General features: G+C 41.3%; 1 protein-coding gene across 1 annotated transcript; it reads left to right on the forward strand.

The window, feature by feature from the left end:
- Positions 1-6,046: 6,046 nt before the first annotated feature.
- On the forward strand, positions 6,047-9,848 carry OR10AD1 (olfactory receptor family 10 subfamily AD member 1; the record flags this gene model as incomplete). Its single annotated transcript, XM_080660228.1, is given in 5 exon segments — positions 6,047-6,142; positions 8,942-9,074; positions 9,484-9,611; positions 9,613-9,799; positions 9,802-9,848. Coding segments are annotated over 5 exon segments (591 nt in total).
- Positions 9,849-11,520: the final 1,672 nt, after the last annotated feature.

Below are 11,520 nucleotides of genomic sequence, written 5' to 3' on the forward strand. Positions count from 1 at the left end.
GAGAGGCAGCCTCTACCTACCTGATGTTGAGAGCCTATTAGATGTCCTGCTATCTTGGTGCATGCGTGTGGGCATGCGTGTGTGTGTTGTGTGTGTGATGAGAGAGTGAAAGAGCGATTGTGGAGAGCAGAGTCAGAGGGAGCAGAGAATCAGGAGCTCACACTCTATATCTGAGCAGCTGGTTTACAGTAGAATTCACTGCATCCTCACTCTGGGTCTGATAACACAACCAACGTCCTCACTCATATTGAAGCCCACAGAGAAGGTCAGTGAATGTGCTTACTTCTGTGCTGAAAGCTGACTCTGCCTCTGCTGACATTCATCAGAGAGTAACACTTACTGGCTCCCTCAGAAACCACCTGTGTTCCGGCCACACCAGGGCTCTGCACACAGTGGCCATAGATAAGATGTCACAGATCTTGACTCTGTTAACCTCACCCTTGCTCTGAATTTTCCTTTCTAGAAGTCTAGCTGTGCCTCTGCTTTCCCACCTCTCTCCACTTAGTTGCTTCTTCCTCTGAATCTCCCCTTCATGTTTCCATCAGGCTCTCTGATCCTGCCCACCTGCCTCTCACCAGGGGCAGATGGCTTGGATGGGAGGGCTGGTGTGCCGTGCCAGCACAGCCAAGGGTTCGGCAAGCCTGAGGGAGGGCCCGCGAAGGATGAAGAAAAGACAGACAAAGAGAATAAGCTGGGTCTACTAGGTGGATCTTCTGTGCCTGGCTGAGACCACAGAACAAGATCCAGACTGCAAGCTGATGCTTTATTTTATAGCCAGAGGTAAACAAGGTAGTGGTCACCATAGTTACAATGTTCTTGTGAGTTTCACTTGTTTTGGCAGCACTTGCTGCACCTCCACAGCCCATTTGCTACCCAGGAAGGATCTAGGGAGTGTCATAAGGTCAAGCTTCATTATGCTAAGAGGGTTGTGCCCTCTAAGCTGGGACTTGTTTGTGGCTTTGCCAGCAGGTCAGTCCGAGGCTTAACCCTATAACCGCTCCCTACAGGCTGGTCTAGTTTTGAGGTGACCTGTCTAAAAGGTAGAAAGTGCTCAGAGGCCAGACTAATTCTTCTCCGAGTTACCTGGTTTGACTGAGAGGATTCCAAACTCCTAGACTGGGAATTTGGTTCCGTATCATCCAAGGGCATTATGCTTCCATGGGCCTCTCAGGCTGTTTCCTAATTGGCTTTTCATCTTTCTGGGTTTTTTTTTTCTGCCTCTTTTTCTAGTTCTCTGCCTTCACCTTGTCCTTCATCTCCCTCTCTCTAGATCCCCCCTTTTATTATTTTCCATCTTTCAATATGAATAGCAGAAAAGGCACTGTCTTAGGAACCAGGAAATTTTTTTTGGTTTTAATACTTCGTTGATGAGTAGACTTGATCCACAGAGGTTTTGAGGATACTAAAAGATCATAATTAGAGTCTTTAGCTACTTGACAAATCAGGTCACTTACTCTTTCCTGATACTCCATTCCCCCATCTTAAAGTCGTGTTAGAGGCACCTTTTTAGAGCATGAAGTTCCTCATAGTTGTTGTAAGGAACACAGAAATGGGAGGGGTTGTTGGGATTATTGTTTTTTCACAATTTATTCTTGTCTCTTCTTATTTCTAACATTCATATTACTTCCCTCTTTGACGTCATCTTCTGTTTTTGGAGCATCTGCCTTTTTTTCCCCTTTTATCTGCTTCACAATTTATTTCTCTTACTCCTTTTCCATTTGTGTTTTTCTCTCAATCCATTTGCCTACATGAGTAGTTTTCCTGTTTATCTATGCATTTTTCTTTCCTACTCCTTTGAAAAAAGATGGATGAGGAGTCTCTAAGAGTCTGTGAATATTTACAAAATAAGATCAATAACATGAAGATTCAGTTTTTCCATTTTTGTAAGATCTACAAAATAAATAAAATTAAAAGGATATAGGACAAGGAGTTAGAGATAGGACTGAAATTTAATCTGCTATATAAAAGAATTTCCTGATCCAGAAATATGATTTTTTTAAAAAGAAAACCATAGTTTCTACCCAGGAATTTTCCATGGCAGTGGAATATTGGTTCAAGACCTTAAAAGATCTTTTCCCAATATATGAGGAGCAAAGAAGAAAAGAAGTAAAGAAGGCAATGAACATGTACTAAGCAATTACTATTTGCCAGTCACATTAAATACATTATTTTCATTATCAATTAATTTTTATACCAACCAAAAAGTCAGAGAGGTTATCCCAAAATGCTATTAGTAAGTGGTAAGGCTGATACATGAGGACTGGTTTATCTAATTCCAAACCCCAAGCCTTTTCTGTACATCTGCCATATGTGAGTTTCACATGAGGATATTGGGTCTAAAAAAGTATCCATTTCACCTCTTAATACTATCTAGTCATTGACTAGATAATCTCTAGTTCTTTCTAAGACTTTCAGTTGTGACTATCTCATCTACCTATCTTTGTGTTTCTGATTATTTTTACAAACAGCACAATTTTTAAATCAACATAAATGACACTGTAGTTCACGTTAACCAGGGCTGCTAAGACTGTTGAAAAGAGCCAGTTTAATGCTCAGTGTTGCCCTCATCAATTATAAGTCCTTCTGTATATTTTCCTACAAACCCATTTTGTACAAATAGCCAAATCCTTAATATTCAGGAACTAATCATTTTATATGTGGATTAATTAGTCACTTTTTCATCTTGTTTTTCCTCTACCTTTTAGGGTATTGGTAGGGAGGGAGGAAGTTTTGGGGTGAATGGGGAGCCTTGTTTTCTTCCTAAAGTAGTTAAAGCTGTTGTCAGGAGGATGAATGTATTCTTGCGTTTATTTGATTTTTTAAAATATAATTTTATTGATCTCTGAGAGGAAAGGAGAGGGAGGGAGGGAGGGAGGGAGGGAGAGAGTGAGAGAGAGACAGAGAGAGAGAGAGAGAGAGAGACAGAGACAGAGAGAGAAACATCAATAATGAGAGAAAATTATTGATTGGCTGCCTCCTGCATGCCCCACACTGGGGATGTGCCCTGACCAGGAATCAGACCATGACCTGGTTCATAGGTCCATGCTCAAGCACTGAGCCACGCCAGCCAAGCTGATTTTTGCTTTATATATAGCTTAGATCACAATCTCTGGAAGGGAGAATATAAACAACTGTCAAGTATTTTAATGAAAATGATATGTGGGAATGAGATCTACCTAGAATTGAGAAAAGAGATTGAAATAAATATCTTAAATAAGGTTATCTATGCTGTCTCTCACTCATGTGGGTGCCAGAGAAGTTTCTTTGTGACTAGAGCTTATGCCTCTATCTTGCCCATAGTAGTAAAGGTCTGTCAAGTCAAGCAAGGGCCCTCACAATGCCAGTCAGGCCATCATATGAAGTGTAGTTCAGGGTCCCTCAATTGCAGAGATATGGAGACTTTGTAGTAGATCCAACTATAAAAGGGTAGAACCTAAACTAGAAAAAAGGGAAAGAAACCACATTTATCTCTAAAAATATCTAGATAAAAGAACAGGAAATATTATTTTAATTTTAAAAACTTTGTTGTTTGTCTACCAAATGATAAAGAAGAGGTTGAACATAAATCTCAACCTTTGCTGAGGCTAGGACAGTATAAATTGCTCCATAATAGACATAGGTGTTTGATAGCAGTATCCCTTCTAATTCCCATAAAAGATTGCAGAAAAGGTTTTTCATTACTTCCTTGGTCAGTTACTTTGATGCTTTCAAACCCTTCATTAAATTAATAAAGTATTTGTTTTTCTAACCTAATGCTCTTGTTTCACTTACCTCCATTTCCTATTTTTCAGTCTTGTGACAGCTGGGGAACAGCTAGTCACCATGTTTGTATAGAACATTTTCCAGAATGTTCTTCCTAAACCTCTCAAATCTCTCTTTTCAGTGTTTTTCTAGTTCACGCCCCTTTATAATATATAATTCTTTGTTTCAGGGATGATTTGATCAGCCTGTTGGCCAGGGGTATTATATATGTTAAATTTTTAAAAATGTAAGTGCTTAGCCTTAGCTGGTTTGGCTCAGTGGATAGAGCGTTGGCCTGTGGACTAAAGGGTCCCAGGTTTGATTCCAGCTGGGGGCACATGCCCGGGTTGCAGGCTCAAACCCCCTCCCCAGTGGGGGGGGGGGAGGGGGCGTGCAGGAGGCAGCCAATCAATGATTCTCATCATTGATGTTTCTATCTATGTCTTTCCCTTCCTCTCTAAAATCAATAAAAAAATTTAAATAAATACATAAATAAATAAAAATAACAGAATCTTAACAAAATAATGTTAAAAATGTATGTGTTTATTTAGTTGTTATTCTCTCCTTCATGTCTCCAACCAATTTTTTCTTTAGTTGTTTCTTTTCTTATTTCTGAAAACATTAAAGATAATGAGGAAATACGGACTGCAAGGCATGGTAAAAGGATTGTGAATATTTAGCCTGAGGAAAAAAAGCTAAAATGGTTAATAAATATATTCAAGTCACCATAAACTTTTCTTTACCATGGGTTAAACTTAAATAAAGAATAAAACTATAATGTGGATTATAACGTGTGTGTGTGTGTGTGTGTGTGTGTATTCCTGATTAACTGAGACAGTAATTGGTAGTATAACCTAGAGGAGGCCATGGCATCTCTGCCCCTAGACACCGTGGTTTAGTAGAAAAAGTATTCTAAGGACTTAAAAAACCTGGTCTGAGTCTCATTGCTTTAATTATTAGCTATATGAACTTGGGCAATTTAGTTTAGCACTCTAAGCCTCAATATCCTCATCTGTGAAATGGAGATAGTATCTACTCCATAGGATTTTTGTAAGATTTAAATGGAATAATATATTAACTATTAATTACTATAAATTAGAAATTTTATCTGAGTAGATATTCACTGGAATGATTTGAGAGATTTCATGTGAGGGACTATATAAACTAACAGGGGCACTGTCACTTCCAGAAAAGACTCCAACATCAGATGTCCTCCCTGCGGTAGCTCTTCCTCAGGCCCCATAAGATTGTCTTTCTGACCTGTTGCAGTAATTTGGTGACAAAGAGACCATTTACAGCCATCGCAACAGAATGAGGTAAGACATGATTTCCACGAGATTGTCTCATTTTATGTATGTACCATAATATATGTAACTTGTGCCAACTGAGGGACATTTAGGATATTTCTAGAGCGAAGTGAGATCAGAAATGTTTTCTATAACATTATTCACTCCTAATAAGAGAAGTCTAGGTAGAAATCCTGGCCTCCCTATAAGTTGAGGCAGAAACAAAAAGGGAGAAATTCATCCTACTCCTGGAAATGTTTTCTGCAAATAATGATCATTCTGCTCTTTCCTTTCCATTCCAGTGGTGTGCTGGAGCCAGTTGGTACTAGCTCTCAAAAACCAATTATTAAATTTTCAAGAATTTTAGAATTGATTGTTAAACACAGCCAGTGTAAACAAATATGTAAACTTACTACTAAGTACATTATATTACAAAAAAAGATAATAAACCCTCAAAATTCATCACTTCCTAAGTTTCTTTCTTTCTTTCTTTCTTTTTTTTTACTACATTTTAATACTAGAGGCCCAGTGCACTAAATTCATGAATGGGTGGGGTCTCTTGGCCTGGCTGGCAATCAGGGCCCATCGGGGCCTTCCAGCTGCTAGCTGGGGCCTCCTTTCATTCCGCACTGCCCCCTAGTGGTCAGCACACGTCATAGCAATTGATCAAACTCCTGGTCCCCCAGTTGAACTCCCGAGGGGACAATTTGCATATTAGGTTATTATATATATACTAGAGGCTTGATGCACGAAATTTGTGCAAGGGGGCTCAGCCCTCACAGCCCTGGCTTTGTCCAGAAGGTCGTCCGGAAGGTCGTTCAGCTGTCTGGTCTAATTAGCATATTATGCTTTTATTATTATAGATAGATTATCTGTGCTCTCAAAGTTACTTGAATCTATTATTTTGTATCATTTGAAAAACCATGTAACAGTGACCTTATGTGTGTCCCTTCCTAACTCCATGTTTAATGGTGTCCCATTTCTAGCTTGAAATAGGTCATGGTACAAGTGTTTGCACCATGGAAACTGGCAATGCTACAAATCAGATGCACCTCTCAGAGCCATCTGTTAAACACTTACCAACACAACACTCCTTTAATTCATTGAAAGCTTTGGTTAGTGCTTGTAGGCCATCCAAAGCCTCAAGCTGTGGATATAGTTGACAATGCAGCTTCTGGAATCAGATTCTGCAGATTTGAATTTGAGCTTCACTTCTTACTGTGTGACATTGGACAAATTACTGACCCTTTCTGTAGATCTGTAAAATGAGAATAAAAGAAAGATTACCTATCCCATAGTGTTGTTTTGAATAAATAATACCTAACAGTATGTATTATGATTATTTTAATTTAGATACATTTTAAAATTAGTCCTGTTATACTAATGATTTTTAAAATCAGATATCACTGTTGAATTTTATCAAATGCCTTAACATCTCATTGATTAGATGTTTTTCATCTTTGACATATTAATATGGTGAGTTATATTAGTAGAATTCCTAATTTAAGAAAACCTTAAGTTCCTGGAATGAATTTCACTTGGTTATCTCACACTATTCTTTGAATGCTGAAGGATTCCATCTATAATAATAAAAGGGTAATATGCTAATTAGACCAGACATCCTTCTGGATGACCTTCCAGACGAAGCCGGGGCTGCGAGGGAAGCCCAGGCCCCGGGTGTTAGAGGGAAGCTGGTGCCGGCAGCCGGGGGACGAAGGCTTACTCTTGCACAAATTTCGTGCATCAGGCCTCTAGTTTGCTTATAATTTATTTTGCCTATTACATTATTAATTATTAATAATTATCTTGGTTATAATTTTCTTTTGTATACTTTTTCAGGTTTTGGTATCAATGATTTGATGACTTTGTAATCAGGAAACTTATTTTTTCTGTTCTTATAAATAGTTTCAGTAGCCTTCAAAAATATCTAATTGCTGCAAGGTTAGAAAGAACTCATGGAACTATCAGGGCCTGGAGCTCTTTGTCAACATTCTCCAGTTTAATAGTTCTCAAACTTGGCTGTGCATCTGGGGAGATTTTTAAACTACTGGTGGCTGAGTCTCTCTGAATACATTCTGTTTTGATTAGTCTGTTATGCAGTCTGGGCATGGGGATGTTTCAAAATTCTTCAAGTGACTATAATATTAAGCCAAGGTTCAGAACTGCATTTCTTTCATTTCTCTCAGGATATTAGTTTAATTTGGTTTCTATATTTTCTTTAATGAATTTTAGTGATTTATATCTACCTAGGAAGTTATCTTTACTTCTAGACTTTCAAATTGATCGCCATGGGGTTTTGCAGAGTACTGTTGCATAATTATTTTTATTTTCTTTGTGGCTGTGATTATTTCACTTTTTTGTTTGTTCTTTTTATTGAATTTATTGGGGTAACATTGGTTAATAGCATTATATAATTTTCAGGTCTACAACATCTGTATACTCTATTGTGTATAGAAGTCTAGTTCCTCCTGTTACCATATATTTGATTCTCTTTACCCACTTCCCCCCTTTCCCCACCCATTTTCACTTCTGGTAACCACTAATCTGTTATCTGTATCTCTGAGTTTGTTTTTGTTTGTTGTTAGTTTGTTCATTTTGTTTTATATTCCACATTAGAGGCCCGGTGCATGAAATTCATGCACGCAGGGTGTGTGTCCCTCAGCCCAGCCTGCACCCTCTCCAATCTGGGACCGCTCGAGGGATGTCCGACTGCCCCTTTAGGATCGGGCCTAAACGGGCAGTCGGACATCCCTCTCACAATCCAGAACTGCTGGCTTCCAACTGCTTGCCTGCCTGCCTTCCTGATTGCCCTTAACAGCTTCTGCCTGCCAGCCTGATCACCTCCTAACCACTCCCCTGCCAGCCTGATTGATGCCTAACTGCTCCCCTGCTAGACTGTTTGCCCCTAACTGCCCTCCCCTGCAGGCCTGGTCACCCCTAACTGCCCTCCCCTGCAGGCCTGGTCACCCCTAACTGCCCTCCCCTGCAGGCCTGGTCACCCCTAACTGCCCTCCCCTGCAGGCCTGGGTCCCCCCCCCCCAACTACCCTTCCCTGCAGGCCCAGTAGCCCCCAACTTCCCTCCTCTGCCGGCCTGGTCCCTCCCAACTGCCCTCCCCTGCTGGCCTGATCACCCACAACTGCCCTCCCTTGCAGGCCTGGTCCCTCCCAACTGCCCTCCCCTGCTGGCCATCTTGTGGCAGCCATCTTGTGTCCACATGGGGGCAGTCATCTTTGGCCACATGGGGGCAGCCATCTTGTGTGTTGGTGTGATGGTCAATTTGCATATTACTCTTTTATTAGATAAGATAGAGGCCTGGTGCACGGGTGGGGGCCAGCTGGTTTGCCCTGAAGGGTATCCCGGATCAGAGTGGGGACTCCCTTGGGGCGTAGGGTGACCTGGGAAAGGGTCCTGTGGTGGTTTGCAGTCTGGCCACGCCCCCCGGCGACCCAAGCAGAGGCCCTGGGATCTGGGATTTATTTATCTTCTATAATTGAAACTTTGTAGTGGAGACCAAGGCAGGCCAGGGCTGCGGGAGCTTGGCTTCCTCCATCGCCAGTGGCAACTCAAGCCTCCTGCTCTCGCCAGCTCCGTGGCTGCTGCCATTTTTGTTGGGATTTATTTATCTTCTATAATTAAAACTTTGTAGCCTTGAGTGGAGGCCTGGGCCCACCATGGTGTGTGGAAAACTTGGCTTCCTCCATTGCCGGGGAAACCCAAGCCTCCTGCTTGCTCTGTGGCCACAGTCATCTTGGTTGGGTTAATTTGCATACTCACTCCTGATTGGCTGGTGGGCATGGCTTGTGGGTGTAGTGGAGTGGTGGTTAATTTGCATGTTACTCTTTTATTAGATAGGATGATTGTTATGTTGCTATCTGCTATGCACTTAGTTATGCCCAGATCATGAGCTAGCAGGTCTGTGTGAAACTGGTGAGGATTGCCTGGTTCTTTGGGCTGACCAATGGCATGCTGCTTGATTATATGACATTTAATGGCCCATTTTGTAGAGACAACCACATAAAAAACTTTTTCTTGTGGAGATCCCTGTGTTTAATCTGAAAATGATTTTTGTGTATGCCAGTGGTCGGCAAACTCATTAGTCAACAGAGCCAAATATCAACAGTACAACGATTGAAATTTCTTTTGAGAGCCAAATTTTTTTTTTAATATATTTTATTGATTTTTTACAGAGAGGAAGAGAGAGGGATAGAGAGTTAGAAACATCGATGAGAGAGAAACATCCTCCCACTGGGGATGTGCCCGCAACCAAGGTACGTGCCCTTGACCGGAATCGAACCTGGGACCCTTCAGTCCGCAGGCCGATTGAGAGCCAAATTTTTTAAACTTAAACTTCTTCTAACGACACTTCTTCAAAATAGACTTGCCCAGGCCGTGGTATTTTGTGGAAGAGCCACACTCAAGGGGCCAAAGAGCCGCATGTGGCTCACGAGCCGCAGTTTGCCGACCACGGGCCTATGCCATCATGGTGCTGTTCAGCCCGATGGCGCTCACTGTCATCTCCTATGCCCGCATCCTGACCTCCATCCTTGGCAGAGCCTCCTCCTTAGGTCAGGGGAAGACCTTCTTTTACTTGCACCTCCCATTTAACTGTGGTCATCTTTTTCTACACCTTGGCCATGTTCTCTTACATGAAACCCCACCGCACACATAGCCTTGACAAAGGCAAGTTTTTCTCCCTCCTCTACACCATCATCACCCCCATGTGCAGCCCCCTCATCTACAATTTTCGAAACAAGGAAATGAAGGGGGCCATGTGAGGGCCTTTGGGAGGACCGGCCTGGCCCAGGCAGAGTCTGTCTAGCTGGAAGACCCCTGGAGGGGAAACGCCCTTCTTTAGCCCTGACAGTAGGGTAACTCTCCAATGCTGAAAGGCTCCAAGAAAGAACATTCATAGCTTCCTTTCTACTAGCATCAGACCTGGAAGAACCTATTGATATCTAATGTTCATCTATCTGATTTCACTTCAAGCATTGTTTTCTCTTGGACTTTCCTTGGTAGAATTTGAGTATTTTCTGAGGTTTTTTTCTTCTTCTAAGTTCTCCAATAGGATTTGATAAATACATAAGTGCACTTAATTCCATTTCACTGTATTTGTATAGTACTTTGACATGCTATTCCCAGCCTGCATTTTGCATATACATTTAGGAGCAGACTTTTTTTCTCTTTCAATTTATCACTTCAGTCTGCTTTTCTTTCTGACATCCAATCTCATATCCTGAATATTCTCTCATCTACCCTGCTCTTATATGAGAAAAATAGGGGAAGAACTAAGAAAAAGAGAATTAGGAAACAGAGCTGACGTTAAGAAAGGTCAGTTAGAGAAAAAAAGAAAAAGAAAAACTAAGGATCACCAGCCTGAAGTCTATCTTCTTGCCCTCCACTAGCCCTTGAGAGAGAATTTGTGGTGGCATTTAATTGCCAACACTGCATTCAACTTATTTATGCTTGTGTGTTGTTGGGGAAGGGCAAGTGTGAGAGGCCAGTGTGTCTAAATCCTTTAGTTTCTTTAAGTAACATGACTGCTTGATATTTCCCTTTAGATCCAAGTAGTAAGTGCCTCTAACAAGCTTCTCAGACTACCAGTTTCTCTGTTATTTATACCCCAAATTAACTCCCCTCTCCCTACTGCCTTCCTTTTTCTCAATCATCTTTCATGTCATTCCAACTCAATCCTATCCCACCTTACCTCCTCATCTTAAATGGACCCATTTCATTCCCTGTACTTTAAAGAATATCTCTCTACATGACCTCCAGCTTTGAAGAAGCCTATCTATTTGCAACCCTGACCTCTCTGGTTTCCTCTAGCTTCTCTCCTTAACCAAACCTAGCATCCCTTCAGGGAGTATTATATTCTCAGCTGTTCTCTCTCTTTCTTTGAAAACGGCATCTTTCTCATACTCTTTTCAAAACAGTTAGGAAAGAAAAGGGAATAGTCCTGTTCTGTATTTTCTGGTACCACTTCCATAAGATGAATGTATCTCATTTAGGATGCCCTCAAATAGATGTACTACCCTATCCACATCCTATCACATACTACTCTCTGCATTGACTTAATGCAGTACCTTCACTCCACAAAGCTTTATTTTTTGAGTTCAAACTGGTGAATCTCTAGATATCAGAGGACATGTGAGGAACAGAGCTGACATTAAGTTGATTTCTTAGAGAGGTGGAAGAAATGAGTCATCACTGTAATTGAGAAGAAACAATAAGCGCAGAACCTAAAGATTTCCATTATCAAAGAAAAATTACACCAGGCAAGGCAAGAAAGACTTAAGACTATTGCAATAGGAGATTGAACTCAACTCTGCTGGGGGGACTTTTAGAGCTGTGTGTGTGTGTGTGTGTGTGTGTGTGTGGTGGAGGGGGGTCCTTAGGCCACCTGTGTGTGACGATTGATCTTACCCAAAGGAAAAGTAAGTTCACAGGAGGTTGTTTCAAAATTTGGAGCAAGGTGCCCACTGAAGTTAGGCTCC

This window comes from Plecotus auritus, assembly GCF_963455305.1.
Source record: "Plecotus auritus genome assembly, chromosome: 3".
NCBI classification, from domain to species: Eukaryota; Metazoa; Chordata; class Mammalia; order Chiroptera; family Vespertilionidae; genus Plecotus; species Plecotus auritus.